Source organism: Amblyraja radiata, chromosome 27, assembly GCF_010909765.2.
Source record: "Amblyraja radiata isolate CabotCenter1 chromosome 27, sAmbRad1.1.pri, whole genome shotgun sequence".
NCBI lineage: Eukaryota > Metazoa > Chordata > Chondrichthyes > Rajiformes > Rajidae > Amblyraja > Amblyraja radiata.
In genome coordinates, this window is record NC_045982.1 from 20,850,806 (window position 1) to 20,874,668 (window position 23,863).

General features: G+C 41.0%; 1 protein-coding gene across 1 annotated transcript in view; it reads right to left on the reverse strand.

The window, feature by feature from the left end:
• csmd2 (CUB and Sushi multiple domains 2) overlaps positions 1–23,863 on the reverse strand; it is a 573,225-nt gene that overhangs the window by 27,274 nt on the left and 522,088 nt on the right. Inside the window, 4 exon segments of the mRNA XM_033045391.1 lie at positions 8,223–8,402; positions 9,555–9,666; positions 18,821–18,894; positions 20,270–20,443. Coding sequence (XP_032901282.1) covers positions 8,223–8,402; positions 9,555–9,666; positions 18,821–18,894; positions 20,270–20,443 — 540 coding nt within the window.

The window sequence follows — 23,863 nt, forward strand, 5'->3', positions numbered from 1 at the left end:
ACTTATCCATTTTCACCTGAGATGGTGCCTGACCCACTGAGTTACTCCAGCATTTTTTGTCATAGGAATTGGAACGTTATGTTAGAGTTATACAAGACAGTGATGAGGCCACAATTTGGAGTATTGTGTTCAATTTTGGTCATTCTGCTATAGGAAGGATGTCAATAAGCTGAAAAGAGTGCAGAGAAGATTTGTGAAGACATGAGGGGTCATGCCGCATCTGTGTAGATAGAAGATGTTATTGTTTTATGTGGAGAACATTGTTTTATTAGATTATTTTCCCATCTGTGCAAATGGATAGTCCTTGGAGGTTCTGAGTGCATTGTATAATTGAGTTGAAGAAAATAATTTCATTTTAAGTTCCTGGAATGGTGGGGGAACTGGTGGAAAATACAGCTGCAATGAGTTTCAAGGCATTTGAACGTTTCTCAGAGCCCTTATGTAAGCATTTATAGCTCAGTTGAAAATATGATTATCCCTCTGATTGTCAATTTTTCTTGAAAAAACTGAAGGCTTCTTGGTCATTGACCAGAGGAAAGTTGTAATAGTTTTTGCCTCTGAACCAGAAGCTTTGTTTTCAAGTATTAGTTTGAAATTTTGGATACATGTTCACTCTTGAGTTTCAAAATTGTAAGTATGCAAGAGTGGTGATCTTTGAATGAGTTGCTTGTCTACCTGGTGGATGTAATATATTCTGTTACTTATTGGTGACTCTCAGACTATCTTTGATCGGACTTGTCTGGTGGATGTAATATATTCTATCACAATTTAAGGGGACAGAAATGTCTGTAGAAATCTTGCTGATATGTATCTCTTAACCGACATCTCTGAAACATAATTTCTGAACATAACACATTGTTGGGTACTGCTCTTCATAATTTTTGCTGTATTTGGCTACATTGAAGCAGCAATTAATGCATTGATTATGAAGTATTATGGGGCACATTGAAAGGAGTTACATAGAATCAAGTTATATATTTATCATAGAAGAAGCTTTAATATGATATATCATTTCAAGCCAATTCAATAATACCGTTCTACAGATACCAATGAAATCACCATTGCTGTTTTCAAGAATTCAAGAATCAGCACTTCATTATTTTGCAACGATCCACAGATTTCCCTGGATGGCAACATCTTATCCAATGACTTAAAAACATAAGAAATAGAAGAGGTGCTGGCCATTCATTCTTTTGTGCTTGCTCTGTGAATGAATATCAGAATGCATCACGGCTTGGTTTGGGAACAGCTCCATCCAAGACCACCAAGAAATTGCAGCAAATTGTGGACGCTGCCCAGATCATCACACAAACCAACCTCCCCTTTCGTGACTCTATTTATACTTCACGCTGCCTCGGGAAGGCCAGCAGCATAATCAAGGACGAGTCACACCCTGGCCACTTCCTCTTCTCCCCTCTCCCATCGGGCAAAAAGTATAGAAGTGAGAAAACGCAAATCTCTAGATTCAGGGACAGTTTTTCTCCAGCTGTTATCAGGCAACTGAATCATCATACCACAAGTAGAGATCAGTCCTGAACTACTATCTAACTAATTGGTGACTCTCGATCTATCTTTGATCGGACTTTACCTTGCGCTATTTCTTTAACATGTTATTTCTTTATCATGTACACTATACCCTGTAAATGGCTCGATTGTAATCATTTATTGTCTTTCCGCTGACTGGATAGCACACAACAAAAGCTTTTCACTGTACCTAAACTGAATAATGTTGTGTTTCATCTTTTACCTCAGTCCTTTCTCCTGCGCTAACTCCAGGTCCCGTGGATTCTCCATTATGCCAACATATATTGATTTCTGTCATTAATATAGTCCACAAATTTCCAACTATAACTTCATGACAATAGGGAAGGTGGGGGTGGTTTTTAACTGATGTGTTGATGGCATCAATTTCAAAGGCTTCAAAGGAGCAAACTCAATACACCAAGGAAGGGAAAGGTTGCCTGTCGCAGCCAGGCTTTCTTCCTGAGGATTGGATATACCATGAATAAGCCAGGAAGTGATTGAGGGAGGAAATGGTCTGATTGTAAAGAAAAATCTCATTTGCCAAGGGGGTCAGAAGCAGAGAGCAGTAGAACTGAATTAAGAATAAGCCCATAATGTGATATTCCTTTCAATGTATCATAAAAATAAATAAAGAAAAATGGGGCATTTGCCATGAATACGAAACCCACATTCTGCAAATCATTCACAGATGATTGAAAAAAGTATGGTATTCTAGATTACTTTTAGATTTGCAACTAATCACACTGTAGTACAGTAAATGCAATTATAAATATAGCTTGAAGAAGCAACACTCTGTACACATTTTAATGGTTTATGGCTCACAAGACAAGCTGCATTCTCAATAACGTTGAGCGGATGAATGTAGTACCTGAGAAAATATCATGCCACGGTCTCTGAAGTGCTCGATTCAGTCAAACGACAGCACATATACTACATTTTACTGGAAAGTTTAACAGTGTTTTCAGTTTTAAGTAAAAGTAGCCAGGGTGCATCTTTGCAGGCAGATATACTAGCAAACTGAGATTTATGTTAAGATGCTCAATTTTCTTCACAACCATTAAAGTTGGACTGTACTAAACAGGAATGTAGACACTTGCACAGATCATGCATAGCCTGAGTATGCCTCCATGGGCAGGTGGGACTTGTGTAGATACGATACGATACGATAGAAATATATTTATCCCAGGCGGGAAATTAATTTGCCAACAGTCATAAAAAACACAATATACATGAAACATGAAATTAAAGTGATGAGTGGAAAGGCTTTGGGGATGTGTAAAGATTGAGGGGGGGGGGGGGGGGGGGGGAGTCAGTCTCAATCTACCCCATGACAGAAGGGAGAGGAGTTGTAAAGTTTGATAGCCGCAGGGAAGAAGGATCTACTGTGGTGCATCTTGGTGGAACCAGTCTGTTGCTGAAGGTGCTCCTCAGGTTGACCAGTGTGTCATAGAGGGGGTGAGCTGTATTGTCCAGGATGCTCCACAGTTTGAGGAGCATCCTCCCCTCCAAGACCATCTCCCAAGAATCTAAGGACGGGGCCAGCTTTCCTGATGAGTTTGTTGATCCTATTGGCGTCCGCAGCCTTTGCCCTGCTGCCCCAGCACACGGCAGCGAAGAAGATGGTGCTGGCTACCACCGATTGGTAGAACATCTGCAGCATCTCACTGCAGACGTTAAAGGAGCGGAGCCTTCTCAAAAAGTTCAGGTGGCTCTGTCCCTTCTTGTACAGGGCCTCAGCGTTCCTGGACTAGTCCAGGTATTTGTATTCCCTCGTAAACTGCACATCCATACCATTGATGGAGACAGGGGTGTTCCTCTCCTCCTAAGTCCACCACCAACTCTTTAGTCTTGTCAGTGTTGAGCTGCAGGTGATAGGGCATCCTTGTCGGCATAGGCAAGTTGGGCCAATGGGCCTGTTTCCTGTTAAATGACTCTATGACTAACATCCTTCACAATATCAAATGCATTTTTTTGTTATCCTGAGCTCCTGTGATACTTGTTTTCTTCTGTTACAGTTTAGTTTATTGTCACGTGTAGCGAGTTGCAGTGAAAAGCTTATGTTGCATGCTAACGCAGAAAGCGTTAGCATGCAATAAAGCGTGGCTTTCTCAGCAGAAAGACAAAACATGATTAACATCGATCCATTTACAGAGTATGATTTACATGATATGGGAACAATGTTTAGTGCAGGGTAAAGCCTTCTGCTTTTGCCAAAGGAAATATAGGAGAGTGCAGGTGTTTCCCTCATATGTACAGTAACATTAGTGTTTCCTTACATTTTATTTTTGAATAATGTTGTGATGAAGGCTGTGTATAAATGTGAACACAATGTAATTTATCAGCAAAATACACAAATTGCTGGAGGAACTCAGTCTGTCAGATAGCATCTCTGGAGACCATGGAGCCCATGTTGCCAGACCTGCTGAGTTATTCCAGCACTTTGTGCTTTTCTTGTAAACCACCAACTGCAGTTCCTTGTATTTCTGTAACTTATCAACAGCTCGACTTCCAAAATACATCACCTGATTATGATATTTTAAAGCAGAACAGGCTTAAGATATGCATTGCATGACCCAATTTTGCTTTTTTTGGGTCATTTTTTAGTTTATTTTACCTTACGAATTTCAATGCATACATACATAGCTCAGGAGAACGTAGCCACGAGTATATAAACTTCAAGTACACAACAGGATCAATACATCCTGCATTTCAAGTATGATGCTAAGATTGTCTGACCCTTTAAACCAGAGCATACTTGATTTTTTTTATATGCTCTTCTGGTGGGAAGGACCTGGCTAGGGAAAAGAACAGTTGAAAATTTATTTCATTAGCAGCATCCTGTCATTCAGTGAATTGCATCTCTAACACATGAAGCTTCCTAATCCTGAAAGGTGATGTACAATGCAAAACCGTCTCACATATCCACTTCTGCAGTCACTATAACAAAAACTGGTTGAACGAAACAGAAAATGAATAAGCCTCGAGCAAGATAAGAGATAAGAAACATCCTGATAAGAATTATGGATATGTGAAACGGATTCTCAGCAAAAATAATGTCATGCAAATTACCTTCTTTACAAGGAGCTGCATAATTATCTGAGAAGAATGAAATTGACAGTTGCACAGATTAAAATAGAGAAGATCAAATATTCAGAGCAACATTGTGGCTCTGGTGTTACTGAGTCCATGGAATTAGTATCTGAATCAAGCTGGTTTGGAATATGGAGATCGAGGCATGAAGAGCCAACCTGGATTTCATTTTAAACCATCTTTGCTGGGGATGACTGGTGGACAGCAGAGGATGTAAAGGAAAAATTTCACAAGAACTTGAGACTTGGAGTGTCAAGGACTTGAGAGAGTCTAGGACTAGAGATTATAGCTTCAGAATTAAAGGACTTTCTTTTAGGAAGGAGATGAGGAGAAATTTATTTCGTCAGAAGGTGGTGAATCTGTGGAAATCTCTGCCACAGAAGGCTGTGGAGGCCAAGTCAGTGGACATATTTAAGGCAGAGATAGATAGATTCTTTGTTTGTACGGGTGTCAGAGGTTATGGGGAGAAGGCAGGAGAATGGGGTTAGGAGGGAGAGATAGATCAGCCATGGTGGAGTAATGGGCCGAATGGTCTAATTCTACTCCTACCACTTATGATCTGATCGTATGAACTTTCGTTAGATGGTTAGGAAGATCCTGTGAGGGAGGGACACAGTGGTACGGCCGGTAAATATACTGCCTCACAGCGCCAGCGATTTAAGTTTGATCCTGACCTAAGCTGCTCTCTGTGTGGTGTTTGCACATTCTCCTTGCGACCGCACGGGTTTCCTGCAGGTACTCCAGTTTCCTCCAACATCGCAAAGGCGTGCGGGCTTGTCAGTTAATTGGCCTCTGTAAATTGTCCATAGTGTGTAGCGAGTGGATGCGAAAGTGGGATGACCTAAAGCTGGTGCCAATGGACAATTCATGGTTGTGCAGACTCAGCGTGTCGAAGGGACTGTTTCCATGTTGTATTCAATCAATGAATCTCATTTGGGAAGCCATGATGTACTGTACAAGGAATCGTCCTGGTGAAATGAAAGGCTTTTTCTTAATTTATGTAACTTGGGATAGCAAGAATATTTTGGACAATGTTTGCAGTCCAGTGCTGCATGTTCCAACCTTAATGCAGGTGAAAGTAACTGGGTGGCTTGACACCATTCTCACTTTGCTGATTACATTTGCCAGCAATGTTGCTACTTTCACTTAGAGCTGCACAAATTGAAAAATGAAATGAAAATTTATATGAAACTCTGGATTATTTTATTTTTCACTGCTAAGCATTCCCAGATGGATAGTGATTTCCTTGGTGTTGTCAGTGGAGCTTAAATCTTCCAAAATTAATCCCTCTTTCTCCAATGGACCTTCCTCCTGTGAGAGCAATATTGATGCAACCTATTCTCATGCTCTTGTTAAAGTGACATTACAATTTATACTTAATATGCACTGGGTCATTGCCTATTTTACATTGCCTAATGTCACATTGAAATAGTTCAAACACAAATCACTTGTAGAATAGCAATATGAAGACTGCTATGCTCACTCCAAGCTAGATTTAAACCCATCAAAGAAACAAAGGATTCCATGGATCCATTGGTCTGAATCCTACCGCTAACCCTTTGTTTCACTATTTAGAACTAATTGCAGTCACCAACAAAAATATTTCTTAACCTTTTGCAAAAAGAAATCCATAAATAACATTTCTCTACATCAAAGGAGACATGGTGGAGAGAGTCACTGACTTTAAGTTCCTGGGAATATACATCTCCCAGGACCTCAAATGGACAATGAACACTGTCACTCTCATGAAAAAGTCACAGCAGCGGCTATATTTCCTGAGGTCTCTGCGGAGAGCAAACGTTTCACAGCCGCTGCTGCTGTCCTTCTCCTATGGCATCCTGGTGTGGTTTGCTAGCTGCACTGTGGCTGAGAGGAGGGCGCTGCAGAGAGTTATTAAAACTGCACAGAGCATCACAAACGCTCAACTGCCCTCCCTGGATGACATATACAGGGCCCGATGCTTGCGCCGGGCCACAAACATCAAGCAGGACACATCCCACCCTGCCAACCACCTTTTCACTCTGCTACCCTCTGGGAGGTGATACTGGTCTCTGAAGGCTCGCACCGGTAGACTAAAAAATAGTTTCTAACCATGTGCGATAAAAGAACTTAACTTTAACAGAGAACACTGGGGGAAGCACAATATGATTTGGGGTGCAAGATAATGCGCAATATTCTTTTAAAATGTTTGTAATACCTATTTATTATTTTCTTTACTGATCTTGTGTATATGTGAGTCATTGGCTGTTGTGTTTTGTTCTTTTTAAATTTTTTATCCTGTGTCTTTTATGTACACACCGAAGGAGTTGCAATGGAATTTCGTTGCACAGATGTTTGTGCAATGACAATAAACGTATTCTATTCTATTCTATTCTATTCTATTCTATTTTCAGAATATGCCCTATTCCTTAATGTATTCTATTCACTTCTTATTAATGATCCCTGACAACAGGACAAAGAACAAAGCATCAGAACCAATTATGCTTAAAGGTGGAAAACATGAAGATAGACACAAAATGCTAGAGCAACTCAGCGGGACAGGCAGCATCTCTGGAGAGAAGGAATGGGTGACGTTTCGGGTCGAGACCCTTCTTCAGACTGATGTCAGGGGAGAGGGAGGTACATTGATAAGGAAGTGTATAGATAAGGAAGTGTAAGGTGTGAAAATAGGGCAAAAAGGGTATGAAGCTCAAGGAATATGTAGAATAGATCATTGTTATTTGGGAGAAGCTAACAACAAAGCTAACAGATAAAATGTAGTCAGAGACATTAAGAATGGTCTGAAAATTGTGAAGGGGGAAGGATGGAGAGAGAGGGAAAGGAAAGGTTACTTGAAGTAAGGTAAGTCAATGTTCATGCCGCTGGGGTGTAAGCTACCCAAGCGAAATGTGAGGTACTGTAACATTTCACTTTCAGAGGCAGTGGAGGTGATAGCTGTCTTACCTATTTTACTCATTTGTAATCTAAATCACAATGGTTTATGATATTGTATATTTTAAAAAGAAATCTGTATTAAGCTATTTTCTTTTTAACACTCAGTATTAATGAAAGCTCCACAATATAGTGAATTGGAGACGGCATTTACACAATCACAGTCTTGAAGGTACAAACCATGATAAGGAACCAATCTTGTTGGGATAAATGGAGTAAGTTTATCTCTCGCAAGGAGAGAGTTGGCTCTGACTGTGGATTCAAGTTATGGTGACATTATTTGTATAACATCATGACCAAACCTGATCGTTTTTCTCTGACCCTGTACATCATAAAATATGTAACTAAAAAGCGTGAGAAAACAGGATGAATATACACTATAGCAGCAACATGTGACATAATTACAGAGGCTTCAATCCTCAAGCTACCACTTGACATAGTGTGGCACATTGACACTGACAACTAAGGGTGTTGAATTACTGAAGCACTTGACAATTTACATAGCAATTGACACAATTACACAGGACAGGACAACAGAAACAAAGTGCATTGAATTTTGTTTTCGCAGTTACATTTTAGATCAAGTGGCACAGCACTTGAAGGCACAAGTATTACTTTCTGGTTCTATTTGTAAGAAAAGCTGCCAAAGTAGCAAATATATTTTGTCAAGTGCTTACCATAACAAAGAGGCTGCTTTCCCGACCAGTTTCCATCAGGCCTGCATGTCCGATGCTCTGATCCTCCAGCAAGGTAGAAACCAGACTGGCACGTGTATATTAGAGTGTATCCAAGTGAAGGCAGATCAATGGATCCCACATTCACATGGGGAGGAGTCTCAGGTTGTCTGCAATGGTGCGCTTTAAAAAAGATTAGAATTATACATTTATAAACTTTGGGATGGACAATGAATGCATAAAGAAAATCTATTATTAGGATCATATGGGAAGATATACACAGTACTATGTAATCTTAAAGTATGTCCTTTAATCAACAATTTCAACCTGATTTGATCAACTAGAGCAGAGAACAGTTCAGTGCAGATTATGACTGAAAGGCTTCACTAATAATAGTGCACACGTCTGACATTTTCAACTTACTGAACATAATTGCAATCAACATCTCCAGCTAGTCTGCTAAATTTATATGCCATTTGAGAAGAAATTAGGTTCTTCTCAATCATTTCCATTTGGTCTTATTCTGGTAAAGCATCCTCAGCCTCCATTTAGTCTGAAGATGACTTACACCTACTTATATTTCTGGGGTTTAAATTGTTGAAACAATCCCTCTGCACAGACTGAACATATCTCTGGATGATTCCAATGAATGGAAGCAGGTGGATTAGCCACTGGTGCATGTAGAAGTGGAAATGCTGTGGCCTTTTTACTTCTTTTCATGAATGGAACCTCAAAACATTTCAGCTCTAAAGAAGGTGCTTGGCATTTGGAAAATTGCACCCTTTTCACAATTCTATCCTTTTTGCTGCTTGTTCCTCTGACAATTTTTAAATTAGAGTCATAGATTCATAGTGATGCAGCGTGGAAACAGGCCTATCTGCCCAACGTGCCCACACTGGCAAACATGTCCAAGCTACACTAGTCCCACCTACCCGCACTTAGTCCATATCTCTTTAAACCTGCCCTATCAATGTGCCTGTCTAACTGTTTCTAAAACATCGTGATAGTCCCAGCCTCAACAACCTCCTCTGGCAGCTTGTTCCATACACCCACCACCCTTTGTGTGAAAAGGTTACGTCTCAGATTCCTTAAATCTTTTCCCCTTCACCTTAGATCTATGTCCTCTGGTCCTTGATTCACCTTCTCTAGGTAAACATCAAATTACAGAAGGGGTGAATTATTATCATCTAAGATGGGCGCTCACCATGTTTATCAGATAAAATGGGTCATTAAATAACATTTTATGTTAGCAAATAATTAAGTCACAAGAGTGCAGAGTAAGAACACATTCTACTGAATGCTGTAGTGAAAAACAAACATAAAAAGTTAACATACAGATACATTCAGGCTGAGTACCGCTCCAGGTGAGATTGGCAAGACAAGAGCGTGTACTTGATCCAAGGAGAAGATAGCCTTTCTGGCACTTGAAGCCCACTGTACTTCCAACCTGTCAAAAAAGTGAAAAAGTCAGCATATCAATTGTTCAAATGATAAACATCTGAAAACTCCACTAAATGTCATAAGTATACCATTTTTATTGCAAGTGCATAGAGCAGACTCTAGTTAGTAATAAATTGTTTCAGTACTCTCAAAAAGTTCCTCAGATGAGATTAAAACTATTAACGCATGACTTTTATTCCCACTGTTACTTGTTCCAGAATGAGAGAAAAAGGATGAGACTCCTTTGAATCACAAATAATTAATTGCCTCAAGTAATTAATTCTAAATCCTTGCTTGGAATTAATCTGGTTCTAAATAGGATTTACACTGTTTGAGAAACATCAGCAGTTTTTTCTGTCACTGTTTAACTTTCATTTGGGACAAAATTGGTGCCAAAATGATTCCCTCCTGAAAATACATGCAATTTCCTATAATAAAGATCATCTATCGCAAAAGTCCTCTAACTCTGGCAACAATCTAATGACAATCTCACAGTGCATTCAATGTTCTGTTTCCCCTCAGGAGTAATAGCAATTGATTTGCAGTTTAACGCATAGCAAAACAATTGTCCAGTTTTCATTTGTGCTTGTGTGGTCAAAACAAAATTATTTTCATTTTGTGATACAAAATGTATAGCCATGGTTGGGATTTTGCTGGCCATTGCATGGCAATGTAAGAATTTTTTTTTTTTAATTTTTGAGATACAGCGTGGAAACAGGCACTTCGGTCCACCGAGGCTTCACCGACCAGCGATCCCCCCGCATCAACACTATCCGACACACACACGGGACAATTTACACTTGTACCAAGCCAATTACCCTACAAACTGTATGTCTTTGGTGTGTGGGAGGAAACCGAAGATCTTGGAAAAAACCTACGCGGTCATGGGAAGAATGTAGAAACTCTGTACAGACAGCACCTGTAGCCGGGATCGAAACGGTCTCCGGCGCTGCAAGTGCTGTTCGGCAGCAATGCTACCACTGCACCACCCTGCCCTGCATCCTTACAATATATAGCATGTGTAGGACTTCAGCATGAGCATACCTAGGTATGGAAGTCCAAACCTTTACAAAGATTCCTGCAGGAGCACCTTGCTGTTGGATGGGCATATGCTATAATTCCCCAATGGGGAATCTTAATAGATCTTTCACCAGGTTAAACGAGGCAGGATGTGCAAACATTCATCTGAATGGAGAGTATGTGGCTGCTGAGAAGAAATGTAAGGGCTAAATGATGTGTTTAAAAATTGAAGATATAGTAGTTTGAGGTGATTTTCATTCATTATTATTTTAAATGCTTTAATGTTTGTTTTTAGATATCAGAGACATTCAGAAGCATTTAAAAATTCTGACAGCTTTGACAAAATGTTAAACTGGACAAGTACTTGTACCTTATTCCTTGTACCTTCCGAAGAGTCCCCCAGGAAGTTGGACAATTTGATACTGGATAAAATTCAGTGGAAGCCTCTGATTGGTCGAACGGACTAGAGGAAGCAGCCGTTACAGGACTAGAGGAAGCAGCTGATTGGCTTGTATCCCGGGTAAGGCTTTATTGTATTCGGTTAAGGGGGAGAATGAGGGCCAGGGCAGTTTACTGTTCTGGATGTCAGATGTGGGAGGTCATGGAGTCTGAGTGCCCTCCAGACGTCCACATCTGCGCCAGGTGTGTCGAGATGGGGCTCCTAAGGGACCGTGTTAGGAACCTGGAACAGCAACTCGATGACCTCTGTCTGCTCAGGGAGAGCGAGGAGGTCATAGATAGGAGTCACAGGGAGGTGGTCACTCCAAGACCACGGGAGACAGAAAACTGGGTCACAGTTAGGAAGGGCAACAGGCAGAGGCAGGGACTGGTGAGTACCCCGATGGCTGTACACCTTGAAAATAAGTACTCATGTTTGAGTAAGGGTGGGGGAGACAGCCTACCTGGGGGCAGCGACAGCGGCCGGGCCTCTGGCATAAAGACCGGTCCTGTTGCTCAGAAGGGTAAGGAAAAGATGAGGAGGGCAATTGTAATAGGGGACTCTATAGTCAGGGGGTCGGATAGGCGATTCGGTGGACGCAGACAAGAGACCCGGATGGTAGTTTGCCTCCCTGGTGCCAGGGTCAGGGTGTGTCTGAACGGGTCCAAGAAATCCAGAAATGGGAGGGAGAGGAGCCTGAAGTTGTGGTACATACAGGTACCAACGACATAGGCAAAAAAAGAGAAGAGGTCCTGAAAGAAGAATTTAGGGAGTTAGGTAGAGAGTTAAGGAGAAGGACTGCAAAGGTAACAATCTCAGGATTACTGCCTGTGCCATGCGACAGTGAGAGTAGGAATGGAGCGAGGTGGAGGATAAATGAGTGGATGAGGGACTGGTGCAGTGGATATGGATTCAAGTTTCAGGATCATTGGGACCTCTTTTGGGGAAGGTGCGACCTGTACAGAAAGGACGGGTTGCACTTGAACTCGAGGGGGACCAATATCCTGGCGGGGAGATTTGCAAAGGCTACTGGGGAGACTTTAAACTAGTATGGTTGGGGGGAGGGACTCAAATTGGGAAAGCTAGCAGTCAGTGTGTGAGGCAGGAGGCAGAGAATGGTAGCACTCTGACCCAAAATGTAGGGGAGAGAGAAGAAAAAGACAATAAACAGAGAATAAGAGAGGGTGGGTTTCTTAAATGTGTATATTTTTAATGCTAGGAGCATTGTAAGAAAGGTGGATGAACTTAGAGCCTGGATTGACACCTGGAAGTATGATGTTGTGGCGATCAGTGAAACATGGTTGCAGGAGGGCTGTGATTGGAAACTAAATATTCCAGGATTTCGTTGTTTCAAGTGTGATAGAATTGGAGGGGCAAGAGGTGGAGGTGTTGCATTGCTTATCAGGGAAGATATTACAGCAGTGCTTTGGCAGGATAGATTAGAGGGCTCGTCTAGGGAGGCTATTTGGGTGGAACTGAGAAATGGGAAAGGGGTAGCAACACTTATAGGGGTGTATTATAGACTGCCAAATGGGGAGCGAGAATTGGAAGAGCAAATATCTAAGGAGATTGCAGATATTAGTAGTAAGCACAAGGTAGTGATTGTGGGAGATTTCAATTTTCCACACATAGACTGGGAAACACATTCTGTAAATGGGCTGGATGGGTTGGAGTTTGTAAAATGTGTGCAGGATAGTTTTTTGCAGCAATACATAGAAGTACCTACTAGAGAAGGGGCGGTGCTGGACCTCCTGTTAGGAAATGAGACGGGTCAGGTGGCAGAGGTATGCGTTGGGGAACAGTTCGGGACCAGTGATCACAATACCATTAGTTTCAATATAATTATGGAGAGGGTCAGAACTGGACCTAGGGTTGAGATTTTTGATTGGAGAAAGGCTAACTTTGAGGAGATGCGAAAGGATTTAAAAGGAGTAAATTGGGACATTTTGTTTTATGGGAAAGATGTGGAAGAGAAATGGAGTACATTTAAAGGTGAAATTTTAAGAGTACAGAATCTTTATGTCCCTGTTCGGTTGAAAGTAAATAGTAAAAATCGGAAAGAGCCATGGTTTTCAAGGGAAATTGGACACTTGGTTCGGAAAAAGAGGGAGATCTACAATAAATATAGGCAGCATGGAGTAAATGAGGTGTTTGAGGAGTATAAAGAATGTAAAAAGAATCTTAAGAAATAAATTAGAAAAGCTAAAAGAAGATATGAGGTTGCTTTGGCAAGTAAGGTGAAAGTAAACCCAAAGGGTTTCTACAGCTATATTAATAGCAAAAGGATAACGAGGAATAAAATTGGTCCATTAGAGAGTCAGAGTGGACAGCTATCTGCAGAGCCAAAAGAGATGGGGGAGATATTGAACAATTTCTTTTCTTCGGTATTCACCAAGGAGAAGGATATTGAATTATGTGAGGTAAGGGAAACAAGTAGAGTAGCTATGGAAACTATGAGATTCAAAGAAGAGGAAGTACTGACACTTTTGAGAAATATAAAAGTGGATAAGTCTCCAGGTCCGGACAGGATATTCCCTAGGACATTGAGGGAAGATAGTGTAGAAATAGCAGGGGCTATGACAGAAATATTTCAAATGTCATTAGAAACGGGAATAGTGCCGGAGGATTGGCGTACTGCGCATGTTGTTCCATTGTTTAAAAAGGGGTCTAACAGTAAACCTAGCAATTATAGACCTGTTAGTTTGACGTCAGTGGTGGGCAAATTAATGGAAAGGATACTTAGAGATAATATATATAAGCATCTGGATAAACAGGGTCTGATTAGGAACAGTCAACATGGATTTGTGCCTGGAAGGTCATGTTTGACTAATCTTCTTGAATTTTTTGAAGAGGTTACTCGGGAAATTGATGAGGGTAAAGCAGTGGATGTTGTATATATGGACTTCAGTAAGGCCTTTGACAAGGTTCCTCATGGAAGGTTGGTTAAGAAGGTTCAATGGTTGGGTATTAATGGTGGAGTAGCAAGATGGATTCAACAGTGGCTGAATGGGAGATGCCAGAGAGTAATGGTGGATGGTTGTTTGTCAGGTTGGAGGCCAGTGACTAGTGGGGTGCCACAGGGATCTGTGTTGGGTCCACTGTTGTTTGTCATGTACATCAATGATCTGGATGATGGTGTGGTAAATTGGATTAGTAAGTATGCAGATGATACTAAGATAGGTGGGGTTGTGAATAATGAAGTAGATTTTCAAAGTCTACAGAGAGATTTGTGCCAGTTGGAAGAGTGGACTGAAAGATGGCAGATGGAGTTTAATGCTGATAAGTGTGAGGTGCTACATCTTGGCAGGACAAATCAAAATAGGACGTACATGGTAAATGGTAGGGAATTGAAGAATGCAGGTGAACAGAGGGATCTGGGAATAACTGTGCACAGTTCCCTGAAAGTGGAATCTCATGTAGATAGGGTGGTAAAGAAAGCTTTTGGTGTGCTGGCCTTTATAAATCAGAGCATTGAGTATAGAAATTGGGATGTAATGTTAAAATTGTACAAGGCATTGGTGAGGCCAATTCTGGAGTATGGGGTACAATTTTGGTCGCCTAATTATAGGAAGGATGTCAACAAAATAGAGAGAGTACAGAGGAGATTTACTAGAATGTTGCCTGGGTTTCAGCAACTAAGTTACAGAGAAAGGTTGAACAAGTTAGGGCTTTATTCTTTGGAGCGCAGAAGGTTAAGGGGGGACTTGATAGAGGTCTTTAAAATGATGAGAGGGATAGACAGAGTTGACGTGGATAAGCTTTTCCCACTGAGAGTAGGGAAGATTCAAACAAGGGGACATGACTTGAGAATTAAGGGACAGAAGTTTAGGGGTAACATGAGGGGGAACTTCTTTACTCAGAGAGTGGTGGCTGTGTGGAATGAGCTTCCAGTGAAGGTGGTGGAGGCAGGTTCGTTTTTATCATTTAAAAATTAATTGGATAGTTATATGGACGGGAAAGGAATGGAGGGTTATGGTCTGAGCGCAGGTATATGGGACTAGGGGAGAATACGTGTTCGGCACGGACTAGAAGGGTCGAGATGGCCTGTTTCCGTGCTGTAATTGTTATATGGTTATATGGTTATAATTTTTACATTTATTAAGCCAATTAATCAATTCAATTAACCTACAACCCTGTATGTCTTTGGAATGTGGGAGGAAACTGAAGATCTCGCAGAAAACCCACGCAGGTCATGGTGAGAACGTAAAACTCTGTACAGACTGCACCCGTAGTCGGGATCGAACCCAGGACTCCGGCGTTGCATTTTCCTGTAAGGCATCAACTCTACCGCTATGCCACCACAATCCTTTCGATGTGTAAATGGTTTCCCCAGCGGTTTAATGGACAGGGTCTTCCCACATGACCTGACTACATCACATAAGAGCCGCATCAGCCAGGCTTGGTTGGTTGAATCAGCAAGTCCACTTCCCATCAACTTAAGGATAAAGAAGAACCATAGGTGGCACAGAGGTAGAGTTGCTGCCTTACAGTGCCAGGGACCCAGGATCAATCTTGACCATGGGTGCTTGTCTGTACAGAGTTTGTATATTCTCCCTGTGACCTGCATGGGTTTTCTCCAGGATCTCTGTTTTCCTCCCACTCTCCAAAAATAACAGGTTTGTAGGCTAACTGAACTAAACTCTTGGCTTTCAAGTGCCAAGTGTGGGAAACAGGCCCCACTCAGAGAAATCAGTCACTGTGATTGTGTTCAAACCAAAGCACAAGTATGTCTGCTCTGACAACAGGCTGCTCAGGTAAAGATATAGTTTAAACAAGATGCCATGATGAACAGTGAATATCTGGGTGAGGCAGTGGGAGGGGACAGAAAGCACAGTTGAACTGCTGGAATTCACAAGGAAAGCAGTGTAGTTTGGATGAAAGAATTGCCGGAGGACAAGGACATGACAACGTTCATGAAACAGTTAGACAGGTACATAGTGGATAGGTTTGGAGGGATATGGACCAAACACAGACGGGTGGGACTAGTGTAGCTGGGACATGTTGACTGGTCTGGGCAAGTTGAGCCAAAGGGCCTGTTTCCACACTGTATCACTCTAGGACTATGAAAACTGAAGGATTTGTTTCCAGTGGCAGAGAGATGTGCTCAGGGAACCAACTTAAACCTGAAGTATTTGAAGAGATGTAAGAATGCAGTTGCATAGAAACATAGAAAATAGGTGCAAGAGGAGGCCCTTCGGCCCTTCGAGCCAGCACCGCCATTCATTGTGATCATGGCTGATCGTCCCCAGTCAATAATCCGTGCCTGCCTTCTCCCCATATCCCTTGATTCCACTAGCCCCGAGAGCTCTATCTAACTCGCAATGGAATGGAATGCAGTTGGCAATGGAAAATCTGGATAAAATGTTTGGTGGGAAACACAAGAGTCTATAAGGCTGTATAACTGTCTGTGTGGTAAATGGTTTGTACTTAGATATACACTGGGGTGGGAGATTGCAACCTTCATGTGGTCTGCCCTGTTTTGACGAATGCAATCAACCTGGCATGCACCATCAAATAAGATCAAATAGAACAAGTTGTCCTAGGCTGTGCACGCCATACGCAAGAAGAAGAAGCTATACATTAGTGAAGTTGAGGTGTGTGGGTTATGAGTTTGGAAGAATCTAGGGATCAGAGACTGCATGGTCAGACTAAAGATGCTGAGATTCATCTCCTTGGTGCGAGGAGAGTTGATTTGATTGAGGTGTCCAAGAACAGGATTGGATTACATAGAGGAGACAGAGTGAATTTGTTCAAATTAGGAGATTGAATTTGACCAAACGATATGGCACTTACGGAACAGAATTCAATACTTGAAGGAATTGTGGAAACAGAATAAATCCAAGGTTTCAAAGGAGAATTGTATAGTGACTTGTAAGAGAAATATTCAAAGGGAAGAAACAAACATAATGCAGAGGAGTATGCTGGGGAGGGGAAGGAAGGAGAAAGCAAGGACTCTCCCACAGCCTACTGTCTCCACCTCTTCCTTTCTTTTTCCCGCCCCCACCGACATCAGTCTGAACAAGGGTCTCGACCAAAAACGTCGCCTATTCCTTCGCTCCATAAATGCTACCTCACCCGCTGAGTTTTTCAAGCTTTTTTGTCTACCTTCGTTTTTTCCAGCATCTGCAGTTCTATCTTAAACACTTTCAATTCATAAGTGTGCATTATATGAAAAGATCCATTATGCATTTGACATAGCCTTTTAGCTGTACAAAATCTTGCTTAATAAAATGAAGGCGTAGCAGTATGTTCTGTACCAGTCTGGTTCTGTTCGGGGAGCTCATGCAGAGGCCTGGACACATAATGCACAAAATACAAGTTCAATCATTAGGGTTTCAGAACTTGAATTCAGTCAAAAGAAAATGCTGGCAGAGTCAATGATGTTGCCCGACTGCCAAAGAAACGCATCTGCTCCTGGATTATCCCCTGGGCATTGTGACCTATTAATTGACTGTCTTCCCACACCGATAGGATCAGCTCCCAAGTGGCCGTGGACATGGCACCACACAGCTCTCATTTACAGTAAAATGACAAAAAGAACCACCGAGGCACATGCACGCTGCAAAGCTTAGACATGTTCGACAGCCAGCTTTGGAAGGATAATCTGAGATGGGCAATTCACACCTAAACAGAAAATGGTGGAAACACACAGTAAGTGAGGCAGCAAAATGCTGCCTGAACTGCTGGACAATTCCGTTAACATTGTGAGTACATTTGTACATGACACCAGAACTGGTAATATAGTAGAGAGTGAGAAAGGATATCCAAGTTTATCACAAGATCTGGAAGTTTCTATTTCATATTTCTAGCACTTTTTAAAAATTTCCTTGGACAATTAATAATAAACATGCAAATAATATTCAAATCCTTGATTTGAAGAAATCTCTCCTCGTAATTTAGTAAGATGAAGTAACAGTTGAAAATACTTGACATTTTATTACTTTGGTCAGCGACTTAAATTCATCATTAACTGAACAATTTGGATGTGAAATACCCTGAGTTATTCAACAAGTATATTGACATGAATCTTGCTGGTAAATGCAATTAAGTCTGGTACATCCAAATATGCAAATCCGACAAGTGACTCAGTTTTGAGCCCTTGTTTAAATCAGTTGTAATCATTTTTGGATGCCTCTGTATGTTCAGAATCTCCAGAACGTTAAAAAAAAATTATGGCAGTTCAAATAAATGGCAAAGCTGAGACATGGATCTGCCGATATTTATGAGTTTATTCAACACTATTTTGGGTAGTGTCTAGTCTGGCCCATCGAGATAACCCTATTGTGTTGCACAAGACCCTGGCTCCGTGCATGGTCTCACCAATGGGTTCATGATCTATACAGCAAGCAAGTACAGCCTGTACCAGATCACTCCCAGGCAATGGGGAACTGAGACAATGACTGTTGGTGGTGGGCGAATGCTACACTGTGGAGGGCAGTAACTTTCCTTTCACCCATTCAGCGATGTACTTTTATGTACTAAGAAGCTGATCTTACTTTATAATTTTGATACAAAGTGAGATGTTGAAAATATATACCCTTAGCTGAAACTTGCAATATATAAGGTCTTACAGGAGAGATTTAATTTCTAAATTAGTCTTTTCTATCAAATTTATCAAAGCTGAATATAATTTCATTTACTGTAATGCTGACATACAGGGAATATTGTTGGAGAAATGGTGTATGTGTAGCTGGTAACTCACCTGGTAACCTTGGGAATTGTTCTGTATTCCGAAAAAGGGAACACCTGGATCAACACAGGTGGTGTGTGTTGAATCTTAAGAGAAGCAAATATAATGTTAATTCTGCATCAAAACTTGCACCAAATTTGAATAAATAAAAAACATTCAAGGAGTCAAATGCAACACATTCTGCTTACAATTATTCCTTAAGGGCCTGTCCCACTTACGCGATTTTTTCAGCGACTGCAGGCACCCGTCATAGGTCATCATTGCAGGTCGCCAAAAATGTTCAACATGTTGAAAATCCAGCGGCGACCAGAAAAAGGTACGACTCCTTGGGTGACTACTCACGACCATACAGGCGCCACCCCTGCGACATGTCGCCTGTATGGACGTGAGTAGTCGCCCAAAGAGTCGTACATTTTTCTGGTCGCTGCTGGATTTTCAACATGTTGAAAATTTCCGGCGACCTGCTGCGACTATGACGGGTGCTGGGAGTTGCCGAAAAAATCACGTACGTGGGACAGGCCCTTTCGTCTGCTAAATTTAAAGATTGCAGGTAAACTGTGGGTGCTGCAACTTAAAAGATGAGGTAGATTGTGGATGCAGTTCAGAGCATTTCAATGTCAACATATTGCCTCAATGTATCCTGGTTATTCACATAATTCCTCTAAGGAAAACATCCGATTTAATAGGGAGTCAGAATCACTACTTGCAAATCAAGAATGACTCGACACTTCTTCACGGAATAACTCAGCGAGTCAGGCAGCATCTGTGGAGAAAAGGAATAGGTGACATTTCGGGTCGAGACCCTTCTTCACCTGAAACGTCACCCATTCCTTTTCTCCAGAGATGCTGCCTGATCTGCTGAGTTACTCCAGCATTTTGCTTTTATTTTCGATGTAAACCAGCATCTGCAGTCCCTTCCTATGCACTTCTTCATGGGAGATGGGCATAGAAAGGCATAACATGAATCATCATAAATCAAAAGACACAATGTGCTGGAGTAACTCACCGGGGCAGGCAGCATTCCTGGAGAACAAGGATAGATGAAGTTTTAGGGTCAGAATCCTTTCTCAGAGCCTTCTCCCATCTGAATAAGGGTCTCGACCCAAAACATCAATTTTCCATGTTCTCCTGGGATGTTGCTTGACGACCCATTAAGTTACTCCAGCACTTGTTGTCATTTTGTTGTTGTTGTAAACTAGCATCTGCAGTTCCTTGTTCCTACAGAAATTATATTGGGTTCTGGTGTGGACCTCTTGGTTACTCAACAATAGAAATAATTGGTAAATGTTTCCAGTGCACTTCCTAGACTAAATAAAGTTGAATAGATTTATAGATGAGATGGGAAAGTGCTTTTTATTTGTGGAACATTTGCTTCTGCTGGTATCACAACCTTGTTAACATATAAATTCTCCAAGGTGAATCTCTCACTGAATGATCTATTTGCAGGGAAACATTAGTTACCTATACAGGTTGGTTGGATTCCACTCCACATGCCACCAGACTGGCAAAGCCTTCGGGATGATCCTACCAGTACTAGTGGTGGATTACAGATGAAGAAAACAGCAGATTTATATGTAAATCCTTGGTCTTCTCGCCTTCCTTGAGCTGGTGTTCCTGGATCCCCACAAAACACAGCTAGAAAGGTAAAGTGATGGATGAGACAGACCTTAACGCACAGAAAAAAACAATTATTTACTTGTTCGTTTTTAACATTGGACCACTTTTTGAACATAATTGGGCATGTAAAGCCAGTCTAAGGTATTGATTTTGTTAGGCTCAACCAGGCTCAGTAAAGGCTTTCCGGGAGCCAGTGATACGAGTTTTACATATTTCAATTCTGATAAGGAACTTCCACCGATGCTCAGAGCTGCCATTTAAACTAATCCAATTTTTAGGATTTGTCAAACATACAATTCAGTACCTTATTTGAAGGCCATCTTTGTTGCCTTAGGTGGTGCATTGGCTGTGATGTGTCACCATAAGTTAAAAGTTTGAAGCAGGTAAGAATAGACATTCAACGCATTAAACCTCAACTTGTAACACATGTAGCATATGTAATCTTGATCCATGGACAATAATTGTTCCTTTATTGTCAATGGTCCCTTATTGTCACGTGTGCATGCGCACCGTGACATTTTATTTTAGCATGCAGGTCAATCAAGTATTGCCATACCTAAGCACAATTTCCGATTAATACAAAGTGCATAGAAATAGTCCACTTAGGCCATGTGCAACAGCGGCCAAGTTTTGGCTGCATTTTCAAAGTCCGTTCCGGTCAGTGCACTCGGTGTTGGATCCACCTTCAAAGATGGTTTCTGGTTTTCCAGCAGTATTTAGGGACAGAAAGTTCAAGAAGGAGGAATTTTCAAAAAAAAAGCCAAATTCCTCTGTAAGGACACCAGATGCCTCCAAGACTCATCACGAATGAAAACACTTGTGCTGATATTCAAATTGTCAACTACTTCCAGCTGTTCCAAGAGTGAATTAGGAAGGTACTGAGGTATAACCATTCCCAAAAAAAGTCTCCTATCAGGGCAAACCATTTTCTGTAAAAAAGGTTTTTGTTTTACAAATGTAATCTCAATTATTCCAGATGTTGGTTATTGTTTGAATGAAGTTGCTGATATTGATCCACACATACATTCTATAGATGCTGTCTGACTTGCTGAGTGTTCACACTTTGTGTCTGTTTTGGATTTTCATCATAGTTTCATGATTTTCACATTTACATTCGGACTTTTTGACATTTTGATCGAATATTCTTTAGTGTCTGCTCTTTTTGTTTCTTTAATCTAGTTCAGTTTAGAGATGCAGCATGGAAGCAGGCCCTTTGGCCCACCAAGTCTGCACCGACCAGCGATCCCCACATACTACACTATCCTACGCACAATAGGGACAATTTACAATTATATCAAGCCAATTAACCTACAAACTTGTACATCTTTGGAGTGTGGGAGTAAAACGGAGATAGCAGAGAAAACAGACGTAGGCCATGGGGAGATTGTACAAACTCCACACAGACAGCATCCGTAGTCAGGATCGAACCCGGGTCTCTAGTGCTGTAAGGCAGCAACTCTACCACTGCACCACTGTGCCACCCTATTTATTTTATTTTGTTCCTCAGTGAGATTCATATTGTGTCTTGGCTAATTATTGATCCCTTACACCCAGGAATTTTGTACAATTAGATAAGTGAGGCTTATAAATTTGGTTTAAGAAATATTCACTGACATGTATTTCTGATATGAAGCCGGGTTAAAAAATATATAAAGTTTCTGTATACTTCTTTAGTTATTAGGCCAATCATCTATGTTTCCTGGAGTTTTTCTGAGATTAGGAGACCATTAAAGCAAAGAAGGCTTCACAGAGCAAATTTGATTGAATATTGGTCAGCAGGTATTATGATTATATTGTAGGTGCAATTTTATTGCAGTTACTGTACAAGTAATTTTTGGGAAGCAAATTAGACAATTTTAATGCCATATGAACGATTTGTTAATAACTTTGCACAGAATTATTTTTTTCTCATATCTTGAAGCTATGCGAACTAACTAGGTTGGGTTTCTTTCGAGCTTTCAAATCTATTCCTGAGTTCAACAGCTTAATCTATTTAAATACCCAAAAAAACAATTTCCTGAAGCTTATAAGATTCAAATAATTGCCAGTTCGATTCAAAAGAAGATGTCTGTCAAAGATACAAATGAGCCAATTACACAGCTTTTTCCATAAAATCTGGTCACAAACTGCATAAAATAGAACAGTGTGAAACGTTTGTACTAAGCGTGGAAAGTTTATTCCAAATGAGTTCTCCTTTCAAAAATATCTGAAAGTTAAAAGGACTATAATAATAAGTGAATGCCAAATAAAAGCACTTCAGTGTTTCACTTATCCTATTGCATTAGCACTAGTACCCCACATTGTCACAGATCATCCAGGAAACCTTCTCCGACCAGTCTTACTGTCTCCGACTACATTGTATCTCTGTTAGCTTTGTTGGTATCTTCTCCCAACGAACAATGATCTATTCTACATTTGCCTTGATCTCCATTCCCCCTGTCCGGTCTTCACACCTTATACTTCGTTATCTATACACTTCCTTATCTATGGTCTTCCCACTCCCCTGACATCAGTCTGAAGAAGGGACTCGACCCCGAATGTCACCCATTCCTTCTCTCCAGAGATGCTGCCTGACCCGCTGAGTTATTCCCGCATTTTGTGTCTATCTTCAGGAAACCTTTGTTGTGCATCAGTATTCATTCCAAAAGATCCTTGCAAATCATCCTCACCATTCTATTAAACCTCTGCTCAACTTCAGATATCCAGTAAAATGCAATTTCATTGCTGGAAGTGGACCAGATATTGTCTCTGACTCCGGTCAAAACCTAGAAATTTGCAATTTTGTCACTTTCATTGGTGGCGAGAGAGCTAACCAGGAAGACCACATAAATTTCAACAGGTAGCTTTTTGTCCTTAACTGTTATCTAAAGCATAATTTTAAGTACTGTGTTATTCAAGTGCTTGGCTCCTGACTGACCATTTTCTGATCCCTTAGATGGGGTACTGTTGGGATCCCATTTACACCCATTGTTTGTTCAGAACTCCTCATCATTTAGATTTATCTACTGTTAGTCTTGCTGCAGCAGGAGTTTGTGGGCTGACTTTGAATGGGCTTAGCAGGATGGAATGGGAGGCCAAGCGGAGAAAGACATCTACATTTCGCAGAAAGCAGAGAGGAGTAAATATGAATTTCCTGCTCAAATTCCTCTCTGTCCATTAACAATTTCAAGCTCAATCCACAGAGAGTCTCGAGAAATTGACCTATTTTCACTGAGACAAATGAATAAAATACATGTGAAGCATAGAGAGGAATGATTTGTTGCTGGTGAACTGTGCACTCAGTTCGTGCTGTTTATCTGAAAATATTTAATTACGTCATATGACTGCAGGTATGCAGAATGTCAAAGATAGACTCATGTGGAGTCTTTGTGCTCCTGAACTATATTAACATGCAACAAAACAAATATTTAACCAACATAAACAAACTTAAGTAGACAA